The sequence below is a fragment of the Eretmochelys imbricata genome, chromosome 9, assembly GCF_965152235.1.
Source record: "Eretmochelys imbricata isolate rEreImb1 chromosome 9, rEreImb1.hap1, whole genome shotgun sequence".
NCBI lineage: Eukaryota > Metazoa > Chordata > Testudines > Cheloniidae > Eretmochelys > Eretmochelys imbricata.
In genome coordinates, this window is record NC_135580.1 from 11,132,278 (window position 1) to 11,152,220 (window position 19,943).

Sequence of the window (19,943 nt, forward strand, 5' to 3'; positions counted from 1 at the left end):
CCAGTTTACCTGCTGCATCTGCAGGTTTGGCCGATCACGACTCCAACTGGCCATGGTTCATCGCTTCAGGCCAATGGGGGCTGTGGGAAGGGCAGCCAGTACATCCCTTGGCCCATGCCACTTTCTGCAGCCCCCACTGGTCTGGAGCAGTGAACCACAGCCAGTGGAGGCTGTGATTGGCCAAACCTGTGGATGTGGCAGGTAAACAAACCAGCCCAGCTCTCCAGGGGCTTTCCCTGAACAAGCAGAGGACCAGAGTTGAGAACCACTGGCCGAGCCTGTGACATTCCATTTTGGAAAAACTATCCCACTTACAGAAAAGCAACCAAAAAAAATACTAGTACTTCCCAACTAAATATTGCTTCTGTGGACCTGCCTACTCATCTCAAGAATTTCCATGGACAGGAGGTGAGAGCAGAATGGCAAGGGGCAATTCCCAGCTTGACTGGATTATGGACAGAGGCTGCTGAGCTGAAAGATGATAAACCTTCCCTATTCACCCTCTTCTACATTTCTAATATCAGCAAAACAAGTTTGACAGGATAATCATTTACACTTTCATGCACTGAACCAGACTATCTGCAGCATATTTTTTGAATGCAAAGATTTACAAATGAGTTTCAATATTCATGGTAAGAGTAACTTATGCTCCCATCAAGATAGCACCATAACTACCACATTCTTTATAAATTCCATTAAACATCCCACTCAAGTGTTTTAAAGTTGTATTCAGTTAAGTATCCATAGAGGGCAAGCCCAGCCTTCAGGGTGGAGATTCTCATTTTTATTATAAACCAGTATTACTTATGTAACAAGACATCTCCGCTTTTCCCTAGATAATCTTTGCTGCCCACTTCCATAACAAGTCATGTTTTTAAGTGCCATGTACTCCTCTGGCTCCATATAAATAATGCTGGGGGAGGTAATAGTAATTAAGGTGTTGGTAGCAGAGTTCTGACTGATTTACTTGAAGAAAGCTATACTGTAGATATAAATTCATCATTTTTAGGTGTAAACCATTTTTTGAAGTTTTATTAAGTAAGTTTCCCATTGTTTGTTTGTGTAAGAGCTACATCTACACTACAAGAATCCCCATCTCCTAAAGAGTATTTTTTAAATATAAGGTTTTAAGACATTTCAGGGAACAGTTTTAATAGCCAGACAACATTTGTACGCTTGGTTTCCAAGAACAGTTTGAAACATTCTCAAGTTTTTATATTGCAGATCACATCTGAGTAGAAAGACTGTCCTGTGTGCCACCTCTTTTTCTATTCATAATCATCCACCCTCTTTCCCACACAGGACCACACTATACCCATATGGTAACTACAGCAAATATTTTAAAATACATGTAGTTGACTTGTTCCTGGACACAAGGAGAGCTAGAATCATGTGATCAAGTGTTCTGCCAACTACAGACTGAGAATTTGTGATGTTAGGTGGATGTTATACCTCATCCACCACAAGGCAGTAGTAGCCCAACACCACCATTTTCCTGAAACTATTCTCAAAAAACACCTTTGAAGACAATTTTAGGATACAAGCACCAGAATAAGGCATGCACCTCTGCCTCACTTTCCTCATCTGTAAAATGGATATAATCCCTTGCGTCCCAGGGCGACTTCATTCGTTCATGGCTGTAAGGCACCATGAGATCTGTGGATGGGATGTACTATCATGTACACAAAACCAAAGAGACCAGAAATTCAGCAAAGTCAGACAAAACGTGGCATTAAACAAAACGAGCAAATTTTAATAAAATTTAATGATTAAATCATTAAACAAAAGTTATATACATTGCTGGCACATTGCATCGTTCAGTCAAATAATCCCTTTCAACAGCTAAAAATTAGGTTTAATGATACTATTGTGTTACCATTTTTGTACCTTAGAAAAGATACCGGTGTGTTTAAAGTGCAAACTTGATGCCAGTAAGCTGTATTTTAAGGGTAGCAAAAAATAAAGTTTTCATCCAATGACACAATTATAAACAACGTTAATTATATAGGAGTATCCTAATTTTTTTTTTAAATCTCAGATCCTATGCTCTTAAAAGTTATCTGATATATAACATGATACTCTTGCATATACCTGTCTTTCAAAAGGATCTCCTGTAACTTGACTAATACCAACCTTTAAACAAACACTTTGCAAGACACAAAAACAGACTCTGTTCTGACCATTTTTCATACAGATTTTAAGGGCACAAGCTCAATAGCAATTAAAGATTAAAGAAAATCCTTTAACTGTATCCAGCATCATCACATTATTTTCTTAGGTACTTCACTGGTTTTTCTGCTTACTTCCTTTTTGTCTCTCAAATTCAGCAATTTGATTGAATATGTTGAGTAAATTCTGGGGCAGGCTCTTTTTAACACCACTTTCTGATTGCCCTTTACCATTGAGTGTAGTTTCCTCATCTAGCTCCTTTGCTTTAGTAGTTTCCCCAGGACTACTTTCCCTATTTTTATAGTCTCTCCTTTCATTTGTACTCTGCGTTAACTCACGTCTGCTACCATCATCATTTCCACTGTACTCATATAACCAAGTGCTGCTGTACTGTTTATTCTTTTCTACTGATTTGCCTGAGAAATCTGACCCTGCTGGAGAAGTGGAATACATGCTCTGACTTGAACCACACTTTCTAAACTGTTCTTTTCTCCCCTCTACTTCCTTTTCTAACTTTCTAGAATCATGTGTCTTGGTTTTATCATCTGACTTCCAGTGATATGAACCTGAGGAACCCCTCCTATTAGAGGAGGATCTGTCTGCTTTACCCTGTTTTTCATTTTTGCTGCTGGTTGACTGAGTCTTGGAGCTACAATAAGAATCCCTTGAATCTTCAGACCTACCTCCAAAAGTGTCTTCATCATCAGCAGAAGTCCTTGATAGAGAACACTGTCTGTCTCTCTCTCTCACCTCTGTCTTTTGATACACTAATCTGTCCTGCCGCTCCAGTAGTTTTTCCATTTCATATTTTTGGTTAAGGAAGGAAGCAGAGGTATCAGCTGGGGGCGAGTACCATTCATCTTTCCTACTCTGATCTCGCTGATGTGAAGAAACCCTAGATGAATGTTTTTTGGAGCTGCGAGAGGACACTGACCGATTTCTACTCCTTTTCTTGTGCCTTTTGTGATCAGAAGAGGAGGAGGAAGAGGATGAAACTGATACATCAGATGAGGAATCACTTGAGGAGGAGGAAGAGGAAGAAGTTGATCTTCTCCTTTTCTTCTTCAGCCTAAAAATGTAATTAACCTATGAGGCATCACCAGAATCATCCATAGACTGCAAGTTTCTGGCAAAGCTCTGTCCTTTTCAAGGTCCCTGGAACACAGCCTTTAACTCAGAACAGCTCCAAGACGAAAATATTTAATAAAAGCCTCATTGGGACATGGAGAGAATCTTTTAGCCACACAGTACTTTAAAAAAATATTTATTTTCTTGTGTACATTTCAGCTACTTGAAGTGCAGCGGATCAGCTGGGAAGGACACAGGATTGTAGAGAGTCCTGTGTGGATCATACTCTTGAAGTAGCTTATTTAGCAAGCTTCAGATATGCTATTGCAACAAAAAAAACTTTGAACTTTAAATATTACTTTAGGTTGTTTCAAACAACCAATGTGACTCAAAAGAGGGCGATCTTTAGACGAGTTTAGGTGAGATCCTGGACTGCGGTCAGATCTGAGTAATATTCACAAACCACTAGTGACAAGAAGGTATACTAGGCCCAATCTGGCAAGCCTTGCACGTGTAGAATTGCCATGATTTCAAGTGACATTCCTGCGTAGGGAGGACTTTAACAAACAGGCTCTTTGGGGCCTTGGTATTACAAGAAGGGTTCTTCTGGTTGGGTATCCCATCGTACTTCCTAAATACCCATTTAGGCAGATAAGTATTATTTCCATATATTCCCCCTGCAAAAATCCAGGTGTAGTAGTAAAGAACACCTCACAGGAAAGTTTGGGGGAAACAACTTGTTAGTTCTACCTAACTAAAATTTTCTTTTTTAACTAATGAAATCTGTAGGAAAATGGATTCTTCACGGGCTTATCTGTTCATTCGCTCTTTTAGGCATAATCCTGCTTTAATAACCTCACTATTTGTTGCTGTGGAAGCAATTACAATGTCACAAACAGATGGGATTACAACTTTATATGGGGACTTTATATTATATTCTGAGCAGTGGGAGCTAGTGAACTACTGAAATCAGAGGTTATTTTATGCCGTTAACCCAGCTAACAGGGTGGGAAAGAAAACAGCATATAGAAGATTATCCATGAGGTATCAGTGGCTGTTTAGTGGCTTTATTTAAAAAAACAAACACATTGCTTTATTCACTATTGCCTGACCTCTGTTACCTGTTAAGAAAATGGGGTCTAAGTATGAATCACTAATGTAAAAAGGAAGCTTAGCAATAACAGGAACAGAAATATCACCCATTTCAGTGACTGGATGCTAACTGCTGTTTACTTACTTATGTTTTATATTAGTGATGCTAATGCTCTGGTTTTAATCAGCAGTAGATTCTTTAAGATGTAGTATATTGAATATAATAGGGTTACCTTTTTTCTTCTTTTAAGAGCTTACGCAGTTTTTGTGCACTTGTTTCTATTTTCTTTTCCTTCTGTCTCTCTTCTTTTGCAGCTTGCTTCTCCCTCATTTCCAAAGATTTCTTTTTTGAACCCAGACATCAAAAAATCATATTAAAAGTAACAGTATGGTAACCCAATATTTCCCCAAATCCCACCCCCCACCACCACCACAAGATATATAAACACACACACACCAACAAATACCATACCAAGATTCCCAGATGAAGATGTTACGTTAATCAAATAAAAGTTGATTGTGCAGAAGTTTGGCATTAATCGTTGAGATGATCAGTATGGTATTAAGGACCATATTGCAGTAAATACCACATTAAAAAAAGACATGACCAGCCATTGCATTGGTACCCATGACCCAGGCCAAAAGAGGCAGGAAAAATACAGCAAAGTTAGTTACGTGAATAAAGATTGAAACAGGGAGATACGTATTGGGGAAGGTGGTATTACAGTTTGTATATAAAACGTGATGACAAATCCAATTTTAAAATGTTGTTGGAAGTGGCCATGTTCGGATACAAACCATTTTGTAATTGTACCACAGCCCAGTTTGATGCATGTTTACATAAGAAATCATATTCCAGTGGGTTGTTGTTGATGAGCAGCACCAGATGTCAGACACAGCAGCAACGGTCCAGTTCAGAAGAAAATGCATTGAAAAAAAAACATATCATCAGTATTACAGGAAAAGAGTATTTCACGTTTGAACTGTAAATTGTATCATTCTAGTAGGGCAGCTAAAAACAGAGAGACACGTAAACCAAGGTTTACTTAGAGGTAACAGAGCCTTCAGTTACTAAACAATCAATCATTAAAGGCATGCTAGCTAAGCCCATTAGCTGGACAGGCTCCTGTACCCCATAGCTCTCTAAGGGCTTGTCTACATTGTGCAACAATATGTACTATGGCGGGGAGGCAATTTCTAAAAACGCTAACGTGCTAACTGGTCCATGTAGACCCTGCTGGCGTGCACTAAAAGCTCCCTGATGTGCTTTAACATGGTACTGTTTGAAATGGTTTGAAACAGTTGAATTCGTATCCAGGGTGAGCAGCAAGTCTCTGGATACCAATTCTCAAGGCTTGGCAATGGTCATATAAGAGATACTGCCTTAGGATATAAGGGAAACCCTTAATTTATCGTGGGCAAACTTACACAAACTGCTGAACAACAGCGAGCCTTATGTTCCTCAGCTGCATCAATGACCATCACCATCAGTATAACTTGGAATGAGAGTAAAACCATTTCTTTGACTTGTTTCATCACTTATTTGTGACTTAGGTTGTAAGACTCCTTGTTACAGCAACAATACTTTTTCTCAGGATAATGCCAAATATGTTGGCAGTGCTCACATACTGCAAGTGGAGATTTCTGCAGTATAATTTAGCTTTAATAAAGGTTACCATAAATCTCCTCTTCCCCATCCTTCAACAAAACCTTTTCACTTATGGCTTCCCTGACCTGCTAAAGCAGTGTCAATCAAGCCCTGCATAAAGAAACCAGCCTGCACACTTCTACCCCAGTCTATTTACTTCCTTCAGCACAGCAGCATTGAGTACAGCAACCCAGTGCCCCAGTTCTCTAGCTTTAATTCACTCTTTTTGATCCTATCTGGAAAACAATGTAAGTAAAGGAGACCAATGAAAAAGCCAAAGAGAAGGCCACAGACAAAGGAGCTTGACATGGAGACCCATAGGGGCTCACTAAGGAAACATGTTGTGGGCGGCAGAGAAAAGAAAAAAAAGGGACCCTGGAACTTGCTTCCCCCATTATTTCCTCCAAAGCTTGCACCCTGGTTTAATTGTTATTTTTTTCTCCGTTTTAAATAATTGGCTTTTTAATTTGCACCTCACAAGTTTGGCAGAATTCTGGATTATCAGCTGACCATAACAGTGACACAGTGTCCTCAGCTCTCTCCAGGCCTTTAATTAAGATCCTTTTTGTGCCACATGAAGATACACAAAGTCTTCCTTTTGAGCTAGCCCTGATTAGTCTTACCCTGCTCCTCTTTGAATATTCCCAATTACAACCCTCTGGCATATGTCTAAAACTGACCTGTCTGTTTCGGGATTTCACCCTACACAAAGTCTTAATTCTGTATCAGCAGTCCCACCCATGTGAACAGGTTGTTCCCTCCTCCCCTTCACCAGAAACAGTTACTGAGTTCTGGTCTTTCCCTGCATCCGACTGCTGTGCTGTTGCTTCCCCAGCCCATCTGAAATGATCAAGCCATCCACAGGCACCTTGCTTTTTGTAGATACAGCCATAATACTTACTGTGACAGATGTGTTGTAAAGAGGGGAAAGAGGAGAATAAGACACAGTAACCAGTAAATCATTTCCCCCTTCCCAATGTTTTTAATAGGAGTTTTGATTGTAGCAGATAAAGTTAAGAGAAAATAAAGAATCACCTGCATATGTTTACGGAGTTTCAGTAAGGCATCCTCTGCTTCTTTAAAAGTCTCATCCAAAATTAAAGCTTTCTTATAATAATTCTGAGCATTTAATAGGTTATCTTCCTCTTCCAACCTAACATTCATATGACAAATGTTTACAACAAACAGAATTTGTTTTTGATTATAATGCTTACTGTCTTAATTCTCAGACCGATACGTATTAAAAAGCTCACTAAAATGCAGATGTTTACATCCCTGACAAGTCATTACTTTCTGAACATCAGTAGTACTGTACTTTCAAACTTTGATTCCAGTTTTTGATGAATAAAATGTTCTGTTACTTCTGAATGAGTCTCCAGTTTACTCAGATTGATAAACCTTTTTTTCCTGAATATTAATTCTGGAATTCTTACTGTTTTTCTGAGTAGAGTATTTATATGCAATTAATTCAGAAGTTTAATAAAACAACACACAAGTCATGGTATAAAAAAATGTGTAAAAATTTTAAATGTTGTAAAAATGCCTTGTTAAATATTCATCACAAAATTTCATTGAATGTTATACAGGTTTAATGTTCCATCAGCTAAACTGTATTAAGAAAAAAAACAGTGAGGAGGAGAGATTTAAACTGATGCGTGGTAGGGTGGGGCGACATGGGAGAATATAAACAGATTATACACCCTGAACTGCTTTCACAGCAGACTTCTTATTGTTGGCACACAGGCAGGAAAGAGATAAAACACTCCCTTTTTTATATACTTAGTTAGCCCAATATAAAAAAAGAATGAAAAAACTGAATTGCCCATAACTGCATAAAGAATAGAATTCAACACTTACTGGCCTCCTCTTTCCACAAGTGTCTGACAGAGATATTTCCTTGCATTTCTATGGGTTGGACAGTTTTTTAACGCAACTTCAAAATCATCTATGGCTTTGTTTAAGCTTCCTTTTGTTGCATAACTATAAAAATGGAAAAGCGATACAGGAATTGTGAATAAACATCACAATTGATCTTTAAATAGATTATTGGAATCCATCTTTAACAACGAAGGGGAAAAATAAAGAAAAGACTTACAGTGCCCCACGAGCTACCAAGGCTTCAACATTTTGTGCATCTATTTCCAAGGCCTTGTTGTATTCATTCATAGCCTCCACATGGCGACCAACCTTAAAATAATCAACCCCTATCTTCACACTAGAACAAATAGTAAAAAAAAGAAGCATTACACAGAGTCATCAAGCTAAATAAATATACTTAAAATCAGTTTGAGAAGCCGTGCAACTTGTAGTACATCATCCTGCCATAAGAGTAACAGAATTGGAGCATTTTAGCAAGATACAGTTTCAAGAATTGCTCTTTAGATTAATGCCATATTTACATCACACCAAAGTGTAAATTCTTTTATCTGAAAGTTTAGAAAGCACACATACATGCTACACTGTATTCTCCATTTACAAATGGTAGGCTTACAGTACTTTAGTGTTTTTCTAAGACTTGTCATATTACCCCCTAATGGGGGGAGAGTTTTAGGCCATGTCTATGCTTACAAGCTTAAAGCAGCACAGCTGTACTGATACAGCTGTGCTGGCGTAAGATCGTGTAGCCGTGTAATATGGATGGGAGAGCGCTCTCCCATTGACATAATAAAACCAGCTCAACAAGCAGTAGTAGCTCTCCCGCTGACATGGTGCGGCGCACACAAGCACTTATGCAAGCAAAATTTATGTCATCCAGGGGTGTATTTTTTTCACACCACTGAGCGACAAAAGTTTTGCCGACATAAGTGCTAGTGTAGACATGGCTTTATAATGTACAGGGACAGATTCAACGCTATAGTAAGGGGGCACAATGACACTGAAGTCAATTTTGCCCCATGTAAGATGCTTTAAGACTTATATTTCATATCTTACAAACTGAAGCTTCTCTCACACATTTGTCTAAAGATAAATTATCTTCCAATGAGTTAACAGTTGGGGCTCCGAATTTCATATCAGATTTATCATGAGACTTCACTACAGCAATCAAGATTCATGATTTAATACAGCAATATATGGCCACAGATTATAGAAAATGGTTGTACTTAATCTCCAATGAATAAGACCTTATTGAATTGCGGGATGATTGTCAAATAATTGCAGCTGAGTTGCAGACAACACGTGGAAAATTGCAGAAAAGTAATAATGGACCTTTATTATTTGCAGTAATTTGGAAAAGCTTAGAGTGGGGGCCCTGGGGGCAGCCGGCCAAGGCTCCCACTGTTGAAATTGCAGTGGAGGCCTAATATTGCGGGATTCACAATATGGCAAATTAAGTAGGGTTTAACTAATGAAATAAATGATGTACTATATTAAAATTAAAGACAGTTTCCAATTGATAACTGATAACAGATAACTGGCATTATCTCTACCACCACTAATTCCATCTCATTCCCCTTCCAGCTGTATCATTTTTATGTCTGGGACTACTTCCCAACTAAATATTGCTTCTGTGGACCTGCCTACTCATCTCAAGAATTTCCATGGACAGGAGATGAGACCAGAATGGCAAGGGGCAATTCCCAGCTTGACTGGGTTATGGGCAGAGGCTGCTGAGCTGAAAGATGATAAACCTCCCCCTATTCACCCTCTTCTCCACGTTGGACTAAGGGAGATTGGTAAACCACTTTGTCTATTCCCTTTCCAACTCTGTGCTTTTCCTGGTAGAGCTGGGAAGGAACTTTGTTTCCCACCCTGAAAGAATTTTGAGATGTCAAAAAAAGTTTTCCCATCCTGAATAGCGACAAAAAGTCAAAGTCTTAATAGTTTCTGCACACTTTCAAACCATAAAAAAAATTTAGTTTGGGTCTACCAAAACGTTTTGTTTAGATTTTGACCTTTTTACATTTAAAAGCATAAATTAACTACAATTTCAAAACAAAAAGTCATTTCAAAGCAAAAAATGAAGTTGCTTCAGCAATGTTGAAACAAGAGGTTTTGACAATTTTGAACATTTCTAATTAAAAAGAAAAAGAAAAATCAGGATATTCGTCAAAACCAACTCTTTCCTGTGAACGCTTTCTGTGAAACAGCATTTTCCAGTGAAAAAGCCATCTCGTTGGAAAATTCCTGACAAGCCCCATCTCCTGGGTGCCTGCTGGGCTATGGAAGAGCAGAGTGCACTCTGCAGCTTCATCCCAGGCACAGCCGAAAAGAAACGGCAGCTGCCCAAAGCAGCCTCTTCAAATGCTCTCAGTGAGTTCAGTGTTGATACACAGTGACTGACGCCAGCTCAGGCCACAAGGGAATTGCTCACAAGTCCAGGTTTGGGCTCAGGTGTCAAGACAAGGGAACTCAAGGTCATCTGATTGCTATTTATAAAAGGCTGAGCTGGGTACTAGGGCTAGGGTCCTTTGGGAAAGCTGAGGAGACAAGACAGAGCAGTGCTCAGGTCTAATTTCAGGAGCCAGCACAAGTTATAAGTGACCTTAACCTTTGGGAACTAAACTAAAGGCTTTTCCTTAAAATTTGATTTTTTTTTTTTTACTCTACAAACAGAGAGCATTCCCCCACTCCCATAACCTATCAACTGACCACAGCCACTCAGTAAGTTGCTCCCTGGTGATATTCAGGAGGTTATTCATTGTGAACACTGGTACAAAGAAATATGATGAACTATGATCATTGATTCTAAAGTAGATGCCACCTAAATTGCTTGACAAGAAAATTAAATACGCTGTACCATTTCAAGGCCCAAGATGCAGATTGCTTTTTCCTCAATGCAAAGGCAAAGTCTTCTTCATTGAAGTTTTTGCTGTTTAAAAACAAAAAACAAAACAAAAAAACAATCAAGGGAATAAAATTATTAACTGCCCAAGTTTCCTTCTGAGTCTACATTATCAAAAATTTATACCAAGGTTTAAATAAAATTTCAGCATGGCTGAAACAATATTATATTACTCTCCCCTCAATCAGCAATAGCATTTCCGATTTCCAAAGTCATAGCCCCCCTAAATGTATTTGTCTATTGCAGTCAAGTATACTGTCCCATGCCAGTTGCATTAATATAGATTAAATTTTGAGCTACACATCAAATGGGAAATAATCTACATGTTAATTTTCTGCATTTGAGAAAGAAAATTTTCTGAAACTGTACTGCTCAGAAGGATCAGGTCCATTAGTAAAGCAAGCTATTACTAAGAAGTGTTGGGGATAAATATTATTAGGATGTAAAGTAACCTGTGATTTTAATCTAATGTTCCCACCAATATACAATGAACAGTTTAACCAGTTAAACAGTACCAAGCAGATTACTAGTGGATGAAGTGGCTTAGAATTCTGTCACTTTTTTAAAAAAGTGGCAGAATTTTAAGAGTAATTTTGTTGTTCTGGAGTGTCTTTTATATTTAATTGCTGAGCTCACGCAAGAGAGGATCAACCCAAGGTTGAAGTAACAGTTGTCACAGAAATTTTTACATAGAAACTACAAATAAAGAGACATTTCAGATAGTGGCATTTTCTCTAGAAAGCAATGGAGACGGTGCAATGTCACTGTACCTTTGCAGGCCTCTCATTAACGATGGTGGGCTGGATTCACTTAGTCCTAGTTTTCCTAATAAACATTCAACTACTGCTGGATTAGCAAATCCCAAGGAATGATGTAAGACTTTTTCATATGTCTCCGAAGTACTGGCTACTTCAACACTTCTCCTTAAAGAAAATATGAACATACACAAATATGACCACTCATTTCTTTAGTAATGTTGACATATGTAAAGTCAACATACATTGATACTTTTACCAACACTGGTTCACAAGCAAATTACATAGCTTCCCTTCCCTCAAGTGGAAATACAACACAACTCCTTGGCCTTTGCTGCTGTTCCTCCTCATCCACTAGCTGCAGAATTCTGTGGTCAGTTTTCTTGCCCTTCCTCCTCCTGTTTTATCCCACCCTTTGCCCTCCTGACTAATGAGAAGCAGTACTTGAAAACCTCATTTTGGCTCTCTTCTCTTGCAGTACCATAGCTCCTTCTGGGCCTTGAGACAAGCCCTACAAGCACTCCTGTACTTCTTGCTGAAGACAGATTTTAAGAGTTTCATATCTCAGCCCTTTAAGTCATTAGTTTATTAATCCTGTATTCTCCCACGTAATGATCATTTCCTGCAATATATATTTTAAGTCTCTCTCTCTCGGCTAAGTTTACTTCATTCTTAATCTTTTTGTGAAAAATTCTGAAACGAACTACATCCATATATGAACAGTGATGCTTTTATTTAGGAAAACAAGTCAATAGTATAAAATTGAAGAATATATGTCGATCAGCAGAGTACAAGAGAATGCAAGGTCTTACCTATAATGTAAAGGCAAGTCTTCAGAACTAATTACCCCCAGTTTAGTACTAGATAGACTGGGTGGAAGAGCAGAGCTGTGCAGTGATATCGTGAGCTTTTCATGGTAACGATCAATGTCCTTGATTGCAGCTATAAAAAAAACAACAAAAAACCCCACTAAACAACATCTTAAAGTTGAGAACAAAGTCAACAAAACTGCAAAGAAACAGCTTCCAGAACAGTTTTAATATGCATTCACCTTGTATAAGGTCTCCAGTTTGATAATATGATAAAGGATCACCATGGCTGCTATGAGAAGGCACATCTCTCAACGGACAAAGAGCCTGCAATGGAAGAGACCAAAAATGTGACCAGGAACTCTGATCTTAATAAAGCAAATAATAATAAAATGTGTTGCATTAGAAGACAACTTCCCTCAGCCCAGAAGTATCAGCTTGCACAATGAAGATTTGTCCCATGAGCAAATATTAAATTATGTTTCAAAAAAAATCTAGGTTTTAATTACAATGGCAGTTATCCTGCTGAAGAGAACTCATTTGTGATACTGTGATATTGAAGACTAATGTGAGTAATCCAGTTTCCACCCAGCTTTAACCCTTAAACAAATGTTGAAAAATGAACTTCTTATCTGTAATCAAAAAAGTCCATTTTGTGAATATTAAACTAGATGGAAACTAGTCTTAGGTTATGTCTACACTACGGACCTCACAGCGGCACAGCTATATCGCTGCAGCTGCATCGCTGTAAGATCGCCTATGTAGCCGCTCTATGCCGACAGGAGAACATACAACATAGCGCTGTCCACATTGTCGCTTTTGTCAGTAAATCTTATATCGGTCCAGGGGGTGTTTTTTTCACACCCCTGACCGACAAAAGTTTTGCCAATGAAAGTGCTAGTGTAGACAAAGCCTAAATCTGTCCAAAATTGAGCATTAAAGCAGAGTGATATTAGTATGATTCAATTCAGATCGAGGTCAATGCATCAAAATATACACTAACTTTTCAACCTACAGCTAAAATATTTGAGTGGTAAAGAAAGAAAATATCTTGCTAAGAAAGCAAGGCAGCTTCCACCTTAATCAAAGCCAGAATGCATTAAGGCTTTGAACTATTAACCATCCCAGAACTCAGGTTTACCCCTCATAATTCAGGTCCCTAGCACAAGATGGAGCCAACACATTAGAAAGCCAGGACTGCCCTGCATCAGTTTACTTGTTACTGATCATACTCAAGTCTTACGGTGATTTCTAACTGTGAGATCTCTCTGATGACACCACTGCCCAGACAGATTAACACCATGAAAAAGCCAAATTCACGAATAGAACTAATTCTTCCGATCACAACATCGCCACGCTCAATGTCTCGGAAAAACAGCTCCCTCCTGTCCTCACTTGGCACCTCCATGAACTGCTCCAGGGGTGGCATAACAGCATAACAATCTGCAATTAATGGGGAGAAAAAGTTATGAAATAACTGCTCTGCCTTCTGAAATCTAATTACAGTTCACTATAGTATCAGAAAATCAATGTGATTTTTAATAAAGCACTTTATATTCCTTTATTAGGCATTATGTATAGGCAACACATCCCAACATACACAACGTTGCAATAGGAACTCTTGTTCCTTCTTGACCTGAGGAAACTAAGAGCACTCTTTCCTTTCTCACCCCTGCCCTGGCCAACAAGGTCCTCCATGCCCATGTCCAAGTCCCCAGAGATCTCATTCCCTCCTCCCCATATCTATACTTTAATTTTCTGCTCAAAAAGGATTGGCTAACATTTGCTTTTTAGAGTCTGTCAATATCATTTTTTTAGTCAGCCAGAAACAGTAATTTTTGATCAACACAAGGTCAACACATGCTTCATATATCCACTACAAACTCTGCGGCACCCAGCATCTGCTAGCCGCCAGTTCACATCTATTGCATTTTGAGTTATTGGCAGAGGGAAGCAAGATCCTGGATCCAACCTGACTTCTCTCTTGTCTAACAGCTTCAGCTAGCTCTGTAATTTTCTACAGATCAAAGAACTGGTTTGCTATTGCATCTATTGGCAGCTATTAACAACTTTCAGCATAGTAATACCCCTATCTAAGCTCTGCCCATTCTCCCAATAGAGTTTAATACGTTGACACCTTAACTCAAAGACAGAAAGAAATGGTGGGGTGATTGGGGGCACACAGGGACTGGCACGGGTGGATGTACAAAATCCCTGAAATTGAAGGGGACGGAAAGGTGGCACACAGAGAGCTTGTAGGAGGAAAGCAGGGGAAACACAGGAAGCCAAGAAGGCCTGCTGTAAGCAATGATCTTGTCCTACAGAAGTTATGAAGTGTGCATTTTCACATCACAATTTTGCTTCCAGCAAAAAATCTCCTAGGAGCTTTCCTCTCTCTACCCAATTTATCTTCAGCCAGCTAGGGGGGCCCACTTTCAAAGGACCTATTGTTTCTGCAGAGCCTGTTTGCTGAGACAAACTTCACCCATTCTGTTCCAATGGAGAATTCATACCATCACAACTCTTCCAGCCTCAGTTTCCACAGCTACATTCTCAGTTACTTCGGACAGCCACATAAGAGTCTATTCCCAGATACCTTTTCAGATGGTCCTTAAACCTGAAAGCCCATTTGCACTTAAAAAGTTGGATTGAACACAGCATTTGGCCTACTCGAACAACAAAGTGTATAACCCTCTAGTTAATACGGTGGAGTGACAGCAATTTTAGTACTAGACTTCACATAACAATGAGTACTTTTTACTGACTGTTTAATTTGAATATTTTTCCAAAATGCTAAACACAGATATCCATTAAGTAACCATGGGTGGCATGGTGACCCCACCTGTGCTCTGCCTCTTCCCCTCTCTGCTCTGCCCTTTCCCCAAGGAGGAAAGCATGAGTGGCAGGGGCATCGGAGAGGAGGGATGTGGCAGGGGCCTCGCGGGGGGAGGAAGGAGAGGAGGGACACAGCAAAGGTACCGGGTCTGGGGCAGAGTGGGGGTGGAGCTGCGGGCGGAAGAGGTAGAACAGGGAGCTAGCCTCCCACAGGGGAAGCTTCACCTGACGCCCACGTAAGTAACCAAAACGCCCACATATTTTGCTTCTTTCACAATGTGTCACCACATTTTTCCAACAACAATTGTTTTTTAAACAGCAGGAAACTTTCAATCTTAACAGAGCTGCTGTTCTAACAAAATAGTTTGCCGAGAAGAAAAAAGGCACCTTGGAACATCCCCAGCAAGTCTGTACAACAGAATGGTAGAATTCCCATTTCTTTTGCATGAAGGATCAGTGTTAGTAATAACGCCTCCCTGCATTTACTTGGTGAGCATCAGAGGAGTTTAGAATGTTTTACATATAAGTACACCCTAACAAACCTGTGTAGCAGGTAGTAATCTAGTTGTATAAATAGGGATATTGAGGCACTGAAAGACCAAAGTCAAAGTATGGGATAGAACCCATGTCTTCAAAATCCCAGACTCATAATACAACACCGTAATAGCTGCATTCCCCTCAGATGCTTAGCAATGTGTGCTTACTTTTACACTTTGTTCCTGAAGATAATGTTGCAATATTGATGGATCCTTTGGACAGTAAATATTTAACAAATTCTCTGAAAGAAGGCTCTTCATACAAAATATTGTATGAACATATTTCTTGCAATAATTTATCAATTAACACTTAATGCTTGAATTTTAGTGTTAATAAGATTAAATATTCTCCTCAATTCCTAAGTTAACACTTTGGGTTTGTTCACACAAGAAAATTTATCCAGAATAGGGTTGGGTATAAATTTAAAGCAGATTAAAGCAGTTATTTCTGAATAACTCATTGTGTATTCCAGAATAAGGGCACACTATTCTGAATTAGTTTAATCTGCTTCCAGAATAAGAGCATCCACACATGAAGTTAATCAGGAATAATTTCCTGTTTAATCAAGCCCTTAAAAAGCGTGCTGTGACCTTCTGAACAGCAGTCACGTTCCTCCCAAAAGACTGTTACGTTTCAGCAAAGCAAGTTTGTGTCCACCTGGGTGTGTAATTAAAATTGGGGTCTTCCAGGAATACAGGTGCAGCAGACCCTCGCTAGAGCGCGTGTTGCTATAGTGCGGATTCGCATATAGCACGGTCGCGGCGATGGATCCCAAATTTAAATAGGGATCCATGGTAACGTGGCCCCTGCTATAACACGGTCCCCGCATTAACGCGGTACCGCGCATGGATCCTGAACCCTGGGTTCTAGCGAGGGTCCAGTGTATTACATAAATCAGTCTTGTAAAATTATGCTCATCCATTCACTTAATACAAATAATTTTCTCACCAGCTCAGGAAAGAGTAAGGAAGTGTGAGAAATAATTTTACAAGGCTGACATGATTTAGTCTGATCTATGACTAATGACATCAGCGCTTTAGATAATGGCATAGAATACACTTAAAAAGTTTGCGGATGATACCAAACTGGGAGGGGTTGCACGTGCTTTGGAGGATAAGATTAAAATTCAAAATGATCTCCACAAACTGGAGAAGTGGTCTGAAGTAAATAGGATGAAATTCAATAAGGACGAATTCAAAGTACTCCACTTAGGAAAGAACAATCAGTTGCACACATACAAAATGGGAAATGACTGCCTAGGAAGGAAAACTGTGGAAAGGGATCTGGGGTTAAGAGAGGATCACAAGCTAAATAAAAAAAAAGCACAACCATAATTCTGGGATGTATTAGCAGGAGTGTTGTAACCAAGACACAAGAAGTAATTCTTCCGCTCTACTCTGTGCTGATTATGCCTCAACTGGAGTATTGTGTCCAGTTCTGGCACCACATTTTAGGAAATATGTGGACAAATTGGAAAATGCCAGAGAAGAGCAACAAAAATGATTAAAGGATTTTTAAGAACAGGTTAGACAAACACTTGTCAGGAATGATCTAGATAATACTAGTGCTGTCATGAGTGCAGGGGACTGGACTAGATGACCTCTCAAGGTCCCTTACCACAAGTTATATTTGAGGTGGTCAGAACCCCAGTCCAAGACTGATTTAGGTCTCAGTTCTGCAAATATGCACCTGGGTAACTTTATGCATGCAAATAGTTCCACTAATTTATGGGACTACTCATATGCCTAAGTGTGTGAGGAATCCATGGCCTTTTTTTTTTGTACATCTGTTTTTTAAAAAGCGGAAGCTGTTTTGAGAACTGGAAGATCAAGGATGCCTTCTGCTTCCACAACTCCATTTTCACATCAGTACTACAGTGTTCAGAGTGTCACTCGAGGTGTTTACATTTTCATATTAGATAAACTGAAAACATACTTATTTAAGCCAAAAATGCAAACGTTACCTTTCCCCACCACATTCCACAGTATAGGCCTTAATCATGGTTGACTAAAATGAGAATTATTTTTAAAATCTGACAGATGTATTCAGAGTGTGAAGATTTAAATGATTTATCGACTCCATGCATTTCTAAACTTCAAAAAACTTGAAATAAAATAACACTCTTTTTATAAATACCATTTATTTTTAAAATTTATTGTATACACAAGACTTTTACTGAATTCCTCACAGCTAATTTGTCTCTTAGAGAATCCGTTTTCACCTGTGATTACAGGATTTACCTTCATTCTCTTCATTTGATTCTGAATCTGTTGATGCACTTGGTTTCCATGAAAGAGCAAAAAGTAAATCAGCTTTCTTTGCAATGAAGTGTTGTATCTCAATGTTATCAATTCTCTTCTCTTTCCTAAGAAAAGGAAAGAAAAATCTAGTCCTCCCCACTTCGTTCACATAGCATGCTACACCTGCTACATAAAAATAAATAAATAAATAAATCACTGTCCAGGGCTTTGCATAACCATTTAATTAAATGTGCCCCAATTTATACTACTGATGACATGTTTAGTACAAAATGCTTTGCCCAAGTTTTTCTATATCTAATGTAGAGCATGGTGGTAGAGACAACATTTGTGTACAGCACCAAGAACACGAATGGTGCTGAATAGCGAAGCTTCCAGAACAATGGCGTTTGGATTTTCTCTGTCAAACTAAGCCTAGCAGATTTCACAGTATGCTGCCAGGTGCCTTTGCATCAGCTTTTGCATTGAGTGTACAGATACTACTAGGAAGTAGGACACAAAAAGCTCCTCCTGCCATTTCCCTTTCAACCACAAGAAAGAAATCCATCCTCAATACGAAGCCTTTCAACTCGAGCAATGAAAAACACTATTCAGGAAGAGGGTATTAGTGCAATGCGGCCCTGTTCCTGGAGTCAAGTGAAAAATGTCAGCTTTCATTTAAAAAGAATGAGATTCTAGCCCTCACGGTTCCAGAGGAAAGCTTGGAAACAGGACGCAGGAACCAAAAGGCAAAGAACCAAACATTCATTTTTAACCACCTCTGATTTTTAAGCCAGTCATCGGTGGGTTTTTTTGTTGTTTTTATTGGGGGGGGGCGGGGGAAGAAGAGAGAAAACGGGGGGGGGGGGGCGCTGACTCATTTGTAAATGCCTGTGGCTACCACTACCAGGGAGCTGCTCAGGGGCGAGGGAGCTGGCGTCAGCGCCCAGGCTAGGGGAGACTCTGCCCGAGGCTTAGAGGGACGAAGTCCAGGGCAGCGGATCCCCGGTTGTCAGGGGAGGGGAGTGCGGGTCCCTCTGACCCCGGGGGTCACCGACCGAGCAAACCCTCGGCGGGGGTCGTGGAGCCGCATTAAAGCCGATACAGGGGCGGAGGGGGGGGCTCCTCAGAGCCGGCTGGGGCGTATCAGCAGCTCCCTCCCCTCCCCTCCCCGGTCCGGCTCCTTACCTGGCTGGCGGCTGATGCTGGGCTTCCCGGGGCGGCTCCAGGCTGGGCCCGGCCGGGGGCAGGAGGCCCCGGAAGTCGGGGTTATCGTGCTGCTCGGTGCGGAGCAGGGAGAGCAGCGTGGGGCCATGGAAACTCAGCGCCTGGCGGAGCAGGTCCCGCTCCATCCCCACCGCGGCGACTCCCCCCTCCCACCGCGCAGCCACCGGAAGCTTCAGAGGAGCAACCCGGAAGTAGAACCCGCCCTCGTCTTCCCCCTCCCCGGAAGGGGAAAGGGGCGGGGTTACAACGGGAGCCCGCAAAAAACCGGCCCCGCTCTCGCGCATGCGTACGGCGGGAGGGCGGGAGCTGTGAGGGGGCGGGGCGAGAGAGGCCGAGTGACGGGACGGAACAAGAAAAGCTCCGTTCCTGTGCCCCCCTCCCTTTGCTCAGCCCGGCGCGAGGGGGCGCTGGCAAGGCGGGGTACGGGCTCCCTCAGCCCGCCCGTCTCCGGTAGCTGGGCCCCGCCCAGAGCGGGGGCGGGGTTAAGGACGCACGTCTCGTGCGGGCCAGCCGCGGCGGGGGCGGGGGGGTATCGCCAGCCCCTCGTGACACCAGCTGCAGCGTCGCACCAGCGCGCGGGAGGGCGCCTGCGGGAGCTCGGGCGTGAGCGGGGGTCACGCTCCCAGCTGTTCTCCGCCGGGCCCGGGCGCTGCAGGGCTGGCGTTGCCGGGAAAGCAAAGGGGGCAAGAGCTGAGCCCGTTGTGAGGCTTCAGCCCGCCCGCCCGCCTGCGCTGCCGCTCGCTGGCCGCGCTGGAAGCGGGAGTCTGGCCGGAGATTACATTT

The 19,943-nt window shown here is 41.0% G+C and overlaps 1 protein-coding gene across 1 annotated transcript; it reads right to left on the reverse strand.

Moving 5' to 3' along the window:
- Nucleotides 1-1,732: 1,732 nt before the first annotated feature.
- Nucleotides 1,733-19,362, reverse strand: TTC14 (tetratricopeptide repeat domain 14). Its single transcript, XM_077825938.1, has 12 exons — nt 19,122-19,362; nt 17,937-18,061; nt 13,568-13,767; nt 12,567-12,651; nt 12,328-12,457; nt 11,531-11,683; nt 10,716-10,787; nt 8,073-8,192; nt 7,835-7,957; nt 7,013-7,130; nt 4,563-4,672; nt 1,733-3,238 (listed from the first exon to the last, which is right to left on the reverse strand). Exons 1-12 carry the CDS (start codon nt 19,283-19,285, stop codon nt 2,284-2,286), a joined length of 2,355 nt encoding a protein of 784 aa, XP_077682064.1. The 5' UTR covers nt 19,286-19,362; the 3' UTR covers nt 1,733-2,283.
- Nucleotides 19,363-19,943: the final 581 nt, after the last annotated feature.